Source organism: Leuciscus leuciscus (assembly GCF_965113295.1).
Source record: "Leuciscus leuciscus genome assembly, chromosome: 22".
Classification (NCBI taxonomy): Eukaryota; Metazoa; Chordata; class Actinopteri; order Cypriniformes; family Leuciscidae; genus Leuciscus; species Leuciscus leuciscus.
Genome location: NC_138746.1, coordinates 15,579,987 through 15,594,939, shown reverse-complemented (window position 1 = coordinate 15,594,939; position 14,953 = coordinate 15,579,987). Strand labels below are relative to the sequence as shown.

The following is a 14,953-nucleotide window of genomic DNA, read 5'->3' as shown; positions in this document are numbered from 1 at the left end:
CCCCCTAATAGTCAAATAAACATTAGTCAACGAGAGGAGGCTTGGTCGACTAAATTTTAATTAGTCGGTCAGTCAAAAAAAAAAAAAAAAAAAAACTCCACAGGAATTGGAAACACAGAAAATCCAAAGTGTGGGAACATTTCGAGAGAGCAAAGATGACCACAAAAAAAAGATGACGTGTGACCTCGAACATGATTTATCAGCCACTTCACATGGCCATTTTGTTTGTGTTCTGACCTCAGAAAGGTTTATGGCATGTTTGCCGGTGTCGCTGAGGCACGCTTGAGCACTTCATTTATATTTTAAATGCTTATTATTATGGTTAAGTATTTCTCTCCTGACTAATCGACTAATAGCTTAAATGAACGACTAACAGTTGACTAGACAAATCTTTAGTCGGGGGCAGCCATACAAAATTGACTGAATGTATTTTCATCATATGGAAAAGAGCAGAATTGACATTTATGATAATAATTCTTTACATAATGCACAGGAAACACGTTTCGAATGACATGAGGGTGGGTGGAAGATGTCATAGATTTTAGTTTAAAGCTAATGATTGAGACATGTAAATGAGATTTATGCCACAGCATTTTACACTTTTTAACCTAAAATAGTAAATGAACTTATCACAGGTACAAATACTTATTTCTTTAAGTTCCAAACTCAACACCGGGACTCGACTTCTGACTGCTGAGTTTGACTAGTTATGATGCTGTGTTATCCTACTAACACAAACAGATTTTCATTCCTAGACAAGGCAAAGTCACAGTAGGTAACCTTCTCAAATAAAGCTGAATACATTGGTCCTGATGGCTGTGATTTTCTGATCGTCCTGTTCTCCCTGAGACTGTAAAAAATACCACCCTTGTGAGCGGTACTCTGATTAGATCAAGGGCCTCATCAAAGCATTCCTTCCCTAACACTGACTTAAACTGCATTTCTCATGATGCCCTATGGGACAAACTCGTTGTGGAGCAGATGAAGTTAAGTCAATGTCTAGAGTAACCACAACTTGTTACCTATTAAACACATTTGTCAAGTCAAGTTCAGAGGGCATTTGCTATGCATTTGACTGTTTTGTGAAAACGTTCTTCAAATAATTGAATTACTGTTAAGTCTACACTAACAAATAAAAATATAGCTATGGATAAAACAAACAGAGACATGGCAAATATGTCAGGCTATTTGCTTGATCTTTTCCTGTTGATTTTCTCTTTTGTGTGTTTCCTATAGTTTAAACGCAAATAAATAAATAAATAAATAAAAATAAAACACTGTCCCATTTCTATTTTAATGGCATGCACTTGAGATGTGAGAAAACATATCGATTTTGTACCTGTTCCATCACTTGTTTCCATTCACTTTAACTTTCTCTCTCCTTTATTTTTTATTTTTCCAGGAACCCAAAACTGCCCGAAGCTGAATCAGATGAGCGAAGGCCTCTCTGACCTTGCTGAAGGTCACACTTCTTTGCACTCTACGAGCAGTTAAACACAGCTCGCTGATTCCAGGCACGAAACTCACAGCAAGAGAACAAGTCATCTGTGTCACCAGAACACTGATTAACAGAAAACGCTAAGTTCGCTAACTTTTAGAGGTCAACAGGAAGTCATGCCACCCGACACTTAGCCTACACTCTACCGGCTGTTTTGCGTCACTGAATTAGAAGTGATAAAACAGACATGGAACGAAGACGAAAAATACTTACTTAAAGTGTTAAATGCAATAATGAAGGTTAATGAATGGGTCTCGACACATTGTCCTCCATTGCCTCATGCCAACTCACCCAAGTACAATGCCAACACAAAATCTGATTTTCAAATCATCTTTGTGCAATAATGAATGAGCAAGGTTACTTTTGAATTTCACTGATGCAAAGAAAATAAGTGTGGCACTGATGTGACAGTAATATAAAATGGAAATGCTGGCCTACAACTGTGCAAAGAAAAAACATCCATTCACACCAACAATGATTACTATAAAGATAATTATAACAACAAAGTTTCAATAATCATTACAATTCTATGAGAATAAAGAAGTCCACATCACAACTCTATATGCCTAACAATTAACGACACAGTGGGACAATATCGCGGCTAGAAAATCAGGATCCATAAGCATTCAAAGCAGCAGAAGACATAACTGCAGTGACTGTGAGACATAACTTTTAATACAATGGAGATTTGTTTAACCAACAGAAAATATTTTTTATCTAAACCCCATAAATTATCTAAGCTGATATGACAAAAGAAAAATTTTTGTGATAACAAATCATGATTTTTTTTTAATCATTAGCCTATAGTTATCTTCTTGGTGCGAATGGGACTTAACAAAACACATGAAAAAAATCAAATAAAATTAAATTAAATTTAATTAATTAACTGCTTTGGATAAAGGCGTCTTTGCAGAGCTAACTACATTTATATTTAAAATATTTCCATAAACCTATTCAAATATAATAATGAATACAATTTCACTTATAATATATTACATACAGTATGTTTAATTAACAAACGATCAAATTAAATTTGACTGACAAGGCTGCCTTCTAAATGTGCTGATTTCACCTCTGTGTTCATGGCATATTCCCGAGCAGATTTAGGCTAACGTTACCTAGCTAGGAGCCTCTTTCCTTTTTTCTTCTTTTTTTTTTTTTTTGTGTGGAAAGCTAGAGCATCTGTGTTTCTCTCTCTCAAATAGTCACGGTAGTGCCATATCTAATTTTTAAATGATAAAAACGAGGATGTGATGAATAGAAGTACACTGTATTTAATGAGTTGCACTGTAGTTGAACAACAGGTCAGTTGTTCAGCTGACGAAACATCTTTCCAAAGAAACAGTAGACACAAAATACAAAAAATAAAATAAAAAACTTGCAACCTACCTTTTTACGGTACGTACATTATGGTCTATCCCTCACAGTATAAAAAGCAATATGGCGTCTGCCATGATAAAGACTATGGAAGCGGAGTTCTGGTTTTACCTGAACAGAGCAGCCGTTATTGAAAGTCAGAGCGTCGATGTTTTCTCGCGCGCGCCCGCTGATCTCTCTGATTGGGTTTCTCTCACTACCGAGCAGAAAATGGAAAACCCGGACACGGAATATTCTGACCGACTCCGCTCCACTCATTCACACCGCTCCAGGCCTGCTTTTAGTGTGATAGTTGCTTGTTAACACAAAAGCTTGATTGGCAGAGAAAACATATAGAAACCGGAAAACTATAATATTAATTACTTGTTTATGTACCTTAATTATTGAAATACTTTCAATCTACCTGTAGTGTTGGTATTAGCACAAGTGATTACCTGCGGCCTTGTGCTTACAGGCAAATAACAGTGTTGATATTAATCTCCTGTCATATTGCTTAAATATATTACATCGATTAAATGAATAGGCTATATTGTCCTTCACCATTTCCTAACTTATTTTTCATTACTGAGCCATTTCCTGGACACAGCTGTGCAGACTTGCACTGCCTGTTCAGTGCTCTACCATGCAGAATTGTTTTATTATTAAATACAGACACTTAATGCAGAATATTAACTGAACACTCACCGAAATTAGAGTCAGAATGTATGTATTTCTAAGAAAGATCCGTCCGATGAACTTTCTTACACAAACTTCTTCGCAGAATGTCCGTGACTTTTCCTCCAGCGCTGACAGCAAAGATGCCTAGTGAGAAAATGCATAAATGTCCAGAAAGGATGTCTTCTCTACTTCGACTGATAATCGCCGCGTTCGTCGTCCTCATAATGACTTTATCAAGTCTTCAACTTCACAAAAAAACGTCCTCACGTCATTTAAAGTTCTTGGTCAAAGCAGACATGTAGAATGTATTTGCATTAGCAAGCTGTTGGGAACCGCCACAAGTGCGTAATTACCGCACGCGACGCGACAAAAATAGAAAGCGACCGTTATAATCAACTTAATATTATAGTGGTTTCGTTGAAGTTTTGTAGCGTCGCGTCGCTCTTTTACAGTGTAGATACGGCGTTAGAGTCTACAATTAAGCTTTGTAAGATGGCAACTGTAAGAATTCGGGGGCTGCTTGACTTCTTCGTCCGAGCGCACTGTAAAGCTGTCACCCACTCCGGCCAATCTGTCACTCCTGACTTTTTCTATGCGGATTCCTGCGCTTCGGCCCGCCCCTTTTCTGTCATCGCTGTCGAGTCCTGACCAATCAACAGGCGAAGCGCTGTCATCTATGATGGTGCCAGCTTTTACCATCACTGAATGACCTCTTGACCGCAGTAGGCTACTTTTCAGTTTTATTATTATTATTTTTTGTCCATATCTATTTGAGTATTTTTACGTTTAACACAAATCTGTTGTATTATGAATGGATTTACATAGGTTAATTTAAAATGGACAGATTGCTACTGATCCTGTACCAAACCATATGCTTGGATACTTTTATTTCTCTTTTAACATCTCTCCGGATATCTGTTTGCTTTTAACAACAGTGTATTGTATATGCTGATATAATCAAAATCAATGGATTGAATATATTGACAATCAAAATCATGTTAAAAATTTTTTTGACACGCCATCCGAAATGCTTCGACGTTTTCTTTTTTTTATTACTTATTATTAAAAATACACTTTATTCTGGGTTTGGGTAAAAAAAATAACATCCCTTTATTCTGGAGGGACAGTGATCAAGTAGACAAAATTTCAGTGAAAAATATAGAAAATTAGGTCTATGCAACTACTTAGGTTAAGTGAATTGGTATAAAATTGTGGCATCAACTCACCGTCTTTATCTAAAAGTAACATGGCAACATGCCCCATGAAGGTCACTGACCTTGAGGTAAATGTTGCTCTTTCTTACACTATTTTCATAGGATATTAAAACTTTAAACCTGAACATAAACTGTATTTTTATGTACAACTTAAAATTGTATTATTTGATATACACTTAATAAATATAATAATTTTTTAAGTTCCTGCCCATTTAAGAGTTAAATAAGACACAAAAGGACAGAGAGGTCATGACTTGTCGGTCATGTCTTTGAGAGGACAAAAGTTGATGTTGTTTTGCATGCTCCCATGTGGAATATTTTGAACACAAACTGACTGCCGAGGGCAGAAGAACTGGTTTTGGGGTTTTAGATCATTATGAAGACAATTCACAGTTGGAACTTGCAAGCTGGCCTACGTGTTGACACAATAAGCAGGAGCTTGTGTACTTAAACTGTCATAAGGGCCACGTCACCTCACTATACTGTACATGAAAACAACAGAACTGATGTTATCTGTATCTGGGCTGTCAACTTAAAATAGCACACAAGTGACCCACACCAACAAGTTTATTTTCTGCATGTTTTCACATTTCAAAAGAATCAGTATAAATGGTGTGATGATTCCAACACACCATTTAAAACATGTTACAGGCACACACTGTCTCACAAAAGATTATGAACTGCTGCATTGTTGATGTACATGTCAAAATTATTTATAGGTTAAAAATATTTTGTGCTGATTTAATAAGTTACTTTCTCTTCTAGTCTTTTGAAGAAAAAGATACACTGAACTACTTCAGGAATGAATCATGATTTCTATTCTTCAAAAAATAGTCTGGTAATTTATTTAAGATATTCTGACTTTCTTAGGTGCCATTTACAGTACATCTAAAACACTTTTTATCTCTACTATTTTGTAAATTATTATTAAATGTGAACTGTACCGTAACAAATTTCACTCACTTGACTCCAAAGAACATAATTTATCTCCACCAAGTGGAGAACATGCAGTACTACCACCTGAGACAGTTACACTAAGACTAATAAGGAGTTACACTAAGACTAATTACATTGCTTTACTGTTAAGTGTAAAGATGATCAACTTCAAAACGCTTAATAGATGCACAATATCACTGCCATGAGGAATGTATGCATTTACACTAACACTGATTTACACATTTCCCTTTCTATTCAATACTGATTATAACAATATAATCAACATATATATATATATATATATATATATATATATATATATATATATATATATATATATATATATATATATATATATATATATACATATATATATATATATATAAAAACATACATGTGTGTGTGTGTGTGTGTGTGTGTGTGCACGCATGTGTTCATTATGTGTGCTCTTGTACAGGCTCTACAAAGTCTTCACCAAGGTACAGCCCAAAGTGGAGTTCACCCTGCTGGGCAGCGGCCCATGACATCTGTAAACTGCTGAAGCGAGCTGCCCAGGTCCCTTTGGGATCTACCACCACAACCCCGCCGAGACCCTCCACCCGCTCCTTCATATATGCAAGAGCCAGGTCACTCGCTTCCTCTGGGGTCTTCCCTGGAGAACATAGAAGAATACACACTTAACTATATTATCAAGCTAGTGCATTGTATTATCATTCCAGATCTCTCTGCCAGATGTAGGTGACCATAAAGTGCACGATAAGGAAGGTGATCATGAAAATGGTTGAAATGCTATGGAATGGATCTCAGGTGAGACCAAATAAATCTCATCAACACCCCGCCCATTTAAACACCGCCCCAAAAAAAAGGCGAGTTCAGCAAAAACACTTGCCGTTGTGTTTCCACACACACAAGGCAAAAGCTTGCACGCTCAAATCACCTCAACAGAAAACAAAGGCTAACTCACACTACAAAAGATACTGGCTGGATAAAAAGAGGCCCTGTTATATGAAATGTCCTTCTGAGGATGTACAGACTGGTTAATCTTCACTTTACTGCTCAGCTCTAAACCTCTGACTTCTATGTGTCCACTCATTGCAAGTGGTGCTGGAGGAGGTTTTACGAAACACACCATAAAAGACTGGCTCAAATTGTTTTTGCTCAGACCCATGAAGTGAGCAATGTTTACCTAAACAGACTTGAGGTCAAGCATCTTAATGAGGCCCTCAATCTCAGTTAATGTGTAGCTGAAGTAATTCAAGCTGTTTATTCACTGGCTAAAATGCTGCTAGGAATCATTCTCACAGCTATTCATGAACACATGCGAACAGTCCATTTGCGCTCATGTCAATATACCAGTTGCTTCTAAATCTGTATTACAATGCAGACTGATTTATGGTCCAAGATGTGACATTTATAGATGCCATGCCGTAAAAATACTAAAACTGCCGATTACAAGTGCACAGTACACAGGAAGAGAGATATCAGTTGGCCATATGGCTAGTTTAACTTTTCTTTAAACCCCGACAGGTTTATTTTGACCCCATCCTTATGCAAAGCTCTTGCACTTGTGCACAGTTATGTATTATTAATCTGTAGTTCCAGTTACTTTTCAAGTATTAAACTAGTTTTAAATTAACCTTTTTAATTACAATCTTACGTGTCTTTGTCTAATTTTAAGTTCTCTGCAATCCAGCTCTAGCTGTCTCTCACAAGTTCCTAGTAAATCCCCCAAAAAAATGTTTTGCTTTAACTGTGGACTCCTGAGCTTCATGCTTACCATGTACTGTATATTACAATGAATACCAAAGTCCTTCAAGATTATTTTAAAATACATTTCGTAGTCATTTGTTTAGATACTCAGCGTTTATAACTTGTGTTAACATGAAAAAAAGCAATAATATGGGAGACATGAAATGTGACTATTTACACTATTGCCATAGACAATTATGAAATACACTACCATTTAAAAGTTGAGGTACGATTTTTTTATGTTTTTGAAGGAAATCTCTTTTGAACGAGTGGAGCGCATTTATTTGATCAAAAAAACAAAACAGTAAAAACAGCAATATTTTGAAATAATATTACAATTCAAACTAACAATTTTCTTTTACATTTTTATCAATGTTGAAAACATATAAATGTCTTTACCGTCACTTACGATCAATTTAATGTGTCCTTGCAGAAAAAGATTATAATTAATTCACTGTTTTAAATAGTACTGAACCCAAACTTTTGAATGGTAATGTATACAGTTTAGCAGTCATTATAAAAAATATGTGGTCGCCTAATACAACTGACCAATCAGAATCAAGTATTACAGATAGTGAAAAGTCTAATGTTCATAGTTAAAATAAATACTCGGGTTTAAACTATGGTAATTCTGTTTGTGAAAAACTAGAAAAAGATCCCAAAGCTTTGTTGGTTTATGCTAAATAGGTTGTGCTGATCTTGTAACACATGCCTTGCTCCATGTGAAAGAGAACCAGTCTGGACAGAGTGACCTTCATAATGGCTTCCCCATGGCCTGTGGGTGAGACAGCCCCAATCTTGTTATCTGCATAGCCACCACATCCTGAGAATCAGAGATAGAAACAAAGATCCTGAGGGAGATCTTTCCTACACACACACTCAGCAAACCTGTTGCTCCAGATAACCATCCACCTATTTAAGACAAACCCTGATAATAATCACTGCATAACAGAGAATAAAGCATCTGTCTTTTTTCATTTTTGTTTATTTACTTATTAAGCAGACAATAGCAGCTCTTTTATCTATCATTAACTAGTGTGTGTGTGATTCCCACAGGTTAAAGTGTGTCCTGAGCGAATGTATGTGGAGGGTGCTGTGCTGAGCTAGGGATTAAACCTGTGGTTTGAATATTAACTCAGCAGGCAACAAGCTCTCATGAGCAGCTGAAATGTACCCACATTACTGCATGTCCCCAGGTCAAAGTTCAATCCCTGTCACACCAGCTGCTTAGGTTTAGTCAAATTAAAGGTTTAATTTTTCAACAATTTAAATATTTTATTCTATTTCAGCTCAATATACAGAAACAGCAATAAGTAAGCAATTGTAGGCTGATTCCTCCCAACTTTGTAAACACAAGAGCTCTTTGGTGCAAATCAAATCAACGCCCCTTACATACACTACAAAGCAGCAGGTTTGGATTTACCAACACACGGTGTGTCTCCCACACGACCCTCCATTTTATTAATCATTCCACCAGTGGATGTAGCACAAGCAATGTTTCCGTCTATGTCCACAGCGACTGCACCTACTGTTCCCATCTTGCCCCTGAAACACACGCACAAAAACATGGCTTTAAAAACACACACAAACAAAATGGCCAACTTAGTGGTAGCAAAGGAATAGCAGACTAGAAATAAACAAAGAAAGAAATTAGATAAAGTCGATAAACAATTATGTAATTTCTAATTTATTTCTGTCATGACAACTTTAGGAGTGTTTGGCATGGTAATGGATGTGACAGTGTTAATGTTTTATCTTGGTGGAATAGATCTCCTACTCCGCTGCTGCAGAGCAAATACGGGACTTGCTACTGACAATACATACACGACACACTGATGTGAGCAAGAAAGACATGCTGCTGCTGTACAATATAGAAAATGTGAATTCCCCATAGCAGATCTATACAGGTGGAGCTGGAGAAGGTGGAGGGTTTCTGAAAGTGTACTGCAAACTGCTTAAGCAAATGCTGACCAAGTATTTGAAAGTTGAGCAGCGAGCTCATGGCTACTGATACAGCAGGAACCAATCAGCTGTGTCCTATAGAAAATTACTGCAAGAAGATTGAAGAGAACTCAATGCTGAACTTCCACACTGTGATGGATCGTTTCTGAGTGTGCATACACCTGAAGCGCACACACAGAAAGCTGACTCTCAGACAGCACCCGAGTACCGAACTGAGTTCAGTGTATATTTACATTATACAGTAATAGTTTTCACAAGCACTATAAATTACTTTTTGTTTCATTTGCATCTTTGTGCTATTGTATTGTGCTATTGCCTACTGATTTGAACTGTAGTGCAGCAAGACTGGTATCATTATATCATTTATAAAATGTTTGTAGTAACTTGGAACCAATTTAAAATGTAGGCTACTTTTGACATATAGTGATATAGTGGAGCCAATTTACAAAATGGCACCATTTAGGCAATGGTCTCTTGCTACACATTCTCACTGAGGACTAAGCCCCCTTGAGAATCGCCTTCTAGAGTTTCATGACAAAACTTTGTATATAATGTACATTTGAAATGAATGCACAAAATACTATGCAAAACCACTGACTTTCCTTTAACATTTTTCTTTTTCAATGGACACATATGTACTGCATGTATGTGTGTGTGTGTGTGTGTGCTTGTGTTGACATAATATGGATATTACAAGTAAGCAAGAAAGTCACAGGTTTGAAGCAACATGAAGGTAAACGATGAAAGATTTTTCATCTTAGGGTGAACAATCCCTTTAACTATTGTTGCGACTTTTTTTCTTAGTAGAAGTTCTAGACATCTTATGCCAAAAACATTATGTCAGCACTTTGTACCAGTTTTCATTACATAAAAGCTTTACATTTGGCATTCCACAGGGTTGGCATCTGGCTTCAGGTTCTTCTTCCAGCGCATCTTGGCATAGTCTGTGATCAATGACTCCTCAGGCACTTCCGGTACACCCATGCTTCTGGCAAACTTAGAGGCCCCTTCAGCTGTCAGACACAAGTGGTTGGTCTCCAGAGAGAAGACAGACATCATTCTCATTATTAATTTGACTATTTGAAATGTAAAGTGTTCTTAAATCATCTAATGGTTGTACTCAATGTATCCAAAAAGCAGTTGATAGCATATAGCCTAGTATTCCTTAATTATTGTGTACGGTGTATCACTTTTCGTTTTTAATCTTCGTAACTGTAGATTACTCAAAACCAAATCTCCCATGGTGGTCATGTACAGTATTTTGGGAATACAGGTATATATGATGAATTTTTCAAGAATACCTTCTCCATGACAAGCCTGGCCAGTTTCACAGGGTTAGCCACTCTTCTGACTGCACACACAGCCCCGCTAGCTAGTGACTTGCCATCCATCACAATTGCATCCATCTCTACCTCCCCCTTCACGTTTAGCACTGACCCGCAACCTATGACATACGGGCATTACCCAAGTTTTCTACTTATTCTGGATGTAGTATTAGGTATTAGACATGAAATATATAAAATGAATTAAACATGAATATTATGAGTACCTGCATTGAATCTTGGGTTGTTCTCCATTAAGGTCACTGCTTCAACCACAGCATCCATGGCACTTCCACCCTTCTGGAGGATGGCATACCCAGTCCTGGCTGCCTCTTTCACACCGATAGTAGAGAGTTCAACTCTTTCTTTAGGAATATGACCAGCACCTCCATGCACCACCACTACAGGCAGCATATCTGTCTACAAATACATAAATAGCAAATATTCTTGGCATAGCACAATCCTTAACGTCACCATGAAATCAAAATTTACTATTCTTTTTTTTTTTTTATGGAATATTGCAGTATTTATTAATAATGATTTATCTGTGCACATCATTATTGTTTTTAAATTCATATCCCTTAGTAATCTTTAATCAAAGTAACTTCCCATTCTTGCAATGACATCTCTTTTCTTATTACAGGTTCACTGGACCGTTTCACTCAGATATACCTCATTCAATTTTGCTGACTTTGTTTAGAACTACTTTCGGCACATGATTCGGCAGAATTACATTTAAAAATTCTTTAGAGCATATATTTGGTTATAACTTGTAAAGATGTTTTTATATATATAAATTTTTTTTTTTTTTTTTTTTTTGTGGATATTATGATTTTATATGGTAAATTTAAATTTACATAAAAGTAAAAGAAGTAACTCTAAACCATGTTTTAAGGTCTTTATGTTTGAATTTCAATTTTTTTACTATGTTTTGATAACAAAAAATCTGGTTATACAATTATTGCAGCTGAAGAGTTAAAGTTAATTAAAAAAATAAAAATGTAATGCAGTCTGTTTTATTCAATTATTATATTTTAAATGTATTTTTATTTGTTTAATTTCATTTTTTGTAAATCTTATGTTTGTTATATTTGTTTGGATTGGTATCTATTTGTATATTTTATTCATTAAATAAAAAATACTTTAGGCGGAACAAAAATAAAATGTATGCTACTCTATATTAACTTGTGTGTTTAAATTATGTATAAAAGCAACACAACACTGGCAATCGTTCTGTTGGTTTGAATATATTTTTTTTCCCAGTATGATCGTTTGACCTAACGTAAAACCAGCTTCAAAACACACATAATATTTAGCTTTTCTTTACGTAGCACATGGCTAAACTGTATGACTATTAAACCAGATGTCATACACATTTACATACAGTAAGTATAAGTCAGTGTTTTTCTAATCCTTTAACTATCACAATAAATCTGTCCACAGGTAAGTTAGCCTAGGCAAGTGCATTTCAGCATGTGCAATCCAAATACTGAACGGCTATAATGTAAATTAATTAACAATGCCTCTTCAAATTGCGTTACTAATTTAGTTTACAAGTTGTTATCACCCAAACTGACATCCCATCGTCAAATAAAGTGCAAGGAGAGTGTAATTGTTTTTTTAAACTGTCAACAGATCAACAAATCCAAATGGAGCGTTTTTGTCATTCTGTGACACCTGTACGTGCCCACATGCATAACATAAAAAATTATATTTACCAAGGGTTCCTCGCATTAACGACAGGAACATAAAATTCAGAGAACACAGAAGTGCATTGAAAGTGACGGAAGCTGCAGATTGTATCACGAGGAAATATGAGCCTAAACACGCCATGCTTGCTACAGAGAAAACACCAAAATAAAAGTCCTCTCATGAATGTCATCACCTCAGGCGTGCAAAATTCGGTTCCTGAGGGGCCACAGTCCTGCAGAGTTTAGTTCTGCTTTAACTCACATCCCTGTAGTTTTCAAATAAGCCTAAAGGACTTGATTAGCTTGATCAGGTGCATTTAGACTTGAAGCTAAACTCTGCAGGGCTGTGGCCTTCAAGTAACTGAGGACGTCATTCCATATGTGAACACAGTCAGATTAAATACATCTTTAGCTTTAATACAGACAATATGAAAGGTCTGTTTTTAAAATGTATAAGCTAGGTCCTAGGCTATATATATTTTTACCCACACAGCAACTTTGGAGACTTTTACGATTTTTTAACAGTACCCAGATATTAATGGGCAGCATCTGATTAACCAAATAATAATAATTTATTTATAAGTTGTTTAAAATATGCTCACATCTCTAGTGTCAAAGTTGGACACCGTACTGTAAAAATATGTTGTATTAATTTGTAAAACTTAAGTATCCCTGCAAGTTTAGTCAACTTGAAATTTTAAATTCTATTAACTGGAAACATGGATATTCAAATTCAACCCAGATAAGTTATTCTAAATGTAAGTTGTGATAGCTGATTGCAACAATCGTATTTGCACGATCTTTTTTAAATAGGCCTACACAACAACATTTAACAATACAGTTGCTCAGGTTATGAACTGTGGTTTTATGATGGTACAAATAGAATGTGTTCCCTTTAATATGACTGAAAAGTCCTACATGCATTCTAGGACAGTGTTGTATAACAATTATTTGATATTTTTTTATTTGTTATATTCCATAAAAACTAAATCACAGTCACAAACTACCCTCACATTTTGTCACATAATGTATTGTCATTTTACATACGTGACTGTTGCGCAAATGTGTTATGAAACACTCCCTGAAATAATGCCGGAACTGCATTGCCATACTATAGGGTGGGAACTAAAAAAGTTTTAAAGAATATAAATTAAATTTATTTGATTTTTTTTTTTTTTTTTTTTTTTTTGCTTCAGTGTTCCAGTTGTCCCAATTTACTATGTGTTTCTAAGAGAAGACACTCGTCTGTTGCGTCCTGAATTTACACGACTTGTAGCCTACTTGCAACGCGCTGTTCTTGATCTCATGGTGAATCTCAAAGCGTCTGCTGCTGGTGGATGATGCGCGTCATCAGCGCGCTGTGATTGGAGAGCGAAAATAGGATGCTGTGCGCGCGTGCAGTGAGCCCCCATTCTCAAATGAGATGCGCGCGGCCGTCTGGAGGAGGCGTGCGCGCGCTTGAGGGGCTGCGGTCCCATTGACTATTCCGTCTCCCTGACAGCGGCAGCATCAGCAGCAGCGCGAGCTCGGTAAACAGAGCGAGCGCCGCGCGGACTCCGCCTTTGCTCCCATCATCCCACCCGAGAGCCCGAGCTCCGAGGCGGCTTCATCAACAAGCGCAAGACCCCCCTCGTCGACTCGCACTTATCCCGCGGATCAGATATGGACTACCCTTAACTGGACCTGGAGGGGAGAGGCAGGCGGGCGGGCGGGGGGTGGGGGGGAGAGAAACAGAAGAAAAAGCCGTATAGGAAGAGAAGCACAACCGTGGGTGCCTGCCGCAACGATGAACGGTTCGCCACGCTCGCGACAACCGCAGATAAGCCATCGGACTATGGCCTGAATAGCGGTTTACATAGCTGGGATTGTGCACCGATCATACAGGGGTAAAATATGTCCGCCTCGGTGGGGCCCCGCGGTGGCCCTCGCCCACCCACAACGCAGAGCTCCATGCCCGATCTACCGGACCTCAGTCACCTCACCGAGGAGGAGAGGAAAATTATTATGGCTGTGATGCTTCGGCAGAAGGAAGAAGAGGAGAAGGATGAGGCCATGCTCAAGTAAGACATCACGCTTTATAGGGAGCCTGTAGTATTCGTGCTGCTTCTGGAGACCAAAAGGCAAACAGCTTGTGATGGTTTCTGTAGGTGCATCTGTTTGCCATAGCCTACTAATAAATAAAGCCATCAGGCTGTACGCCTGCACCTGAGCTCCAGTGTGTGTGTGTGAGTGTTAAGAGTGGGTGGGTGAGTCTGGCCATGTCCACTTTTTTCCAACCTTATGGACACTTGTCATGGATGAGCACTGCTATGTGTGTATTATACACATCACTATGAAACAAGCTGGTTAGATATCTGATGAATTGCAATGAACAGCCAGGTGAATGGTCGCAGGTGTAACTGTTAAAGAGAGAGAGGGGTGTGTCGACATGCAAGAACTAAATATCTACAAATCGATACACCCTGTTGTTTTACACCTCACTGTGTGATGGATTAATTTCAGGCAGCACACGTGTCATGCCACATTATTAGTATATTTATTTGACAT

The 14,953-nt window shown here is 37.4% G+C and overlaps 2 protein-coding genes and 1 long non-coding RNA gene across 10 annotated transcripts in view; 1 reads left to right on the top strand and 2 right to left on the bottom strand.

Annotated features, from left to right (window-relative positions):
• Positions 1-218: 218 nt before the first annotated feature.
• LOC309486514 lies at positions 219-4,485 on the bottom strand. Its single transcript, XR_014201576.1, has 2 exons — positions 382-4,485; positions 219-337 (listed from the first exon to the last, which is right to left on the bottom strand). It is a non-coding gene; the product is annotated as an uncharacterized lncRNA (long non-coding RNA).
• An 813-nt stretch (positions 4,486-5,298) lies between these two features.
• asrgl1 (asparaginase and isoaspartyl peptidase 1) lies at positions 5,299-12,566 on the bottom strand. Of its 3 annotated transcripts, none has more exons than XM_082154041.1 (7): positions 12,434-12,566; positions 10,943-11,135; positions 10,695-10,837; positions 10,274-10,428; positions 8,855-8,976; positions 8,144-8,254; positions 5,299-6,334 (listed from the first exon to the last, which is right to left on the bottom strand). In XM_082154041.1, the coding sequence occupies exons 2-7, from the start codon at positions 11,127-11,129 to the stop codon at positions 6,120-6,122; spliced, it is 933 nt and encodes a 310-aa protein (XP_082010167.1). In that variant the 5' UTR covers positions 11,130-11,135; positions 12,434-12,566; the 3' UTR covers positions 5,299-6,119. The 3 variants fall into 3 exon arrangements, with proteins under 3 accessions (XP_082010167.1, XP_082010165.1, XP_082010166.1); XM_082154039.1 differs by having other exon boundaries at positions 10,943-11,131; positions 12,434-12,554; XM_082154040.1 differs by lacking the exon at positions 8,144-8,254 and having other exon boundaries at positions 10,943-11,131; positions 12,434-12,554.
• A 1,188-nt stretch (positions 12,567-13,754) lies between these two features.
• Positions 13,755-14,953, top strand: part of rims1a (regulating synaptic membrane exocytosis 1a) — a 74,686-nt gene continuing 73,487 nt past the window's right edge. For 2 of the 6 annotated variants that reach the window (XM_082154770.1, XM_082154769.1), the window contains exon 1: positions 13,757-14,466. In XM_082154770.1, the coding sequence (XP_082010896.1) occupies positions 14,300-14,466 (167 nt within the window). In that variant the 5' untranslated portion in view covers positions 13,757-14,299. Of the gene's footprint in view, positions 14,467-14,953 lie in introns of all 6 variants that reach the window. The other 4 variants (XM_082154772.1, XM_082154771.1, XM_082154768.1 and 1 more) reach the window with 3 other exon arrangements.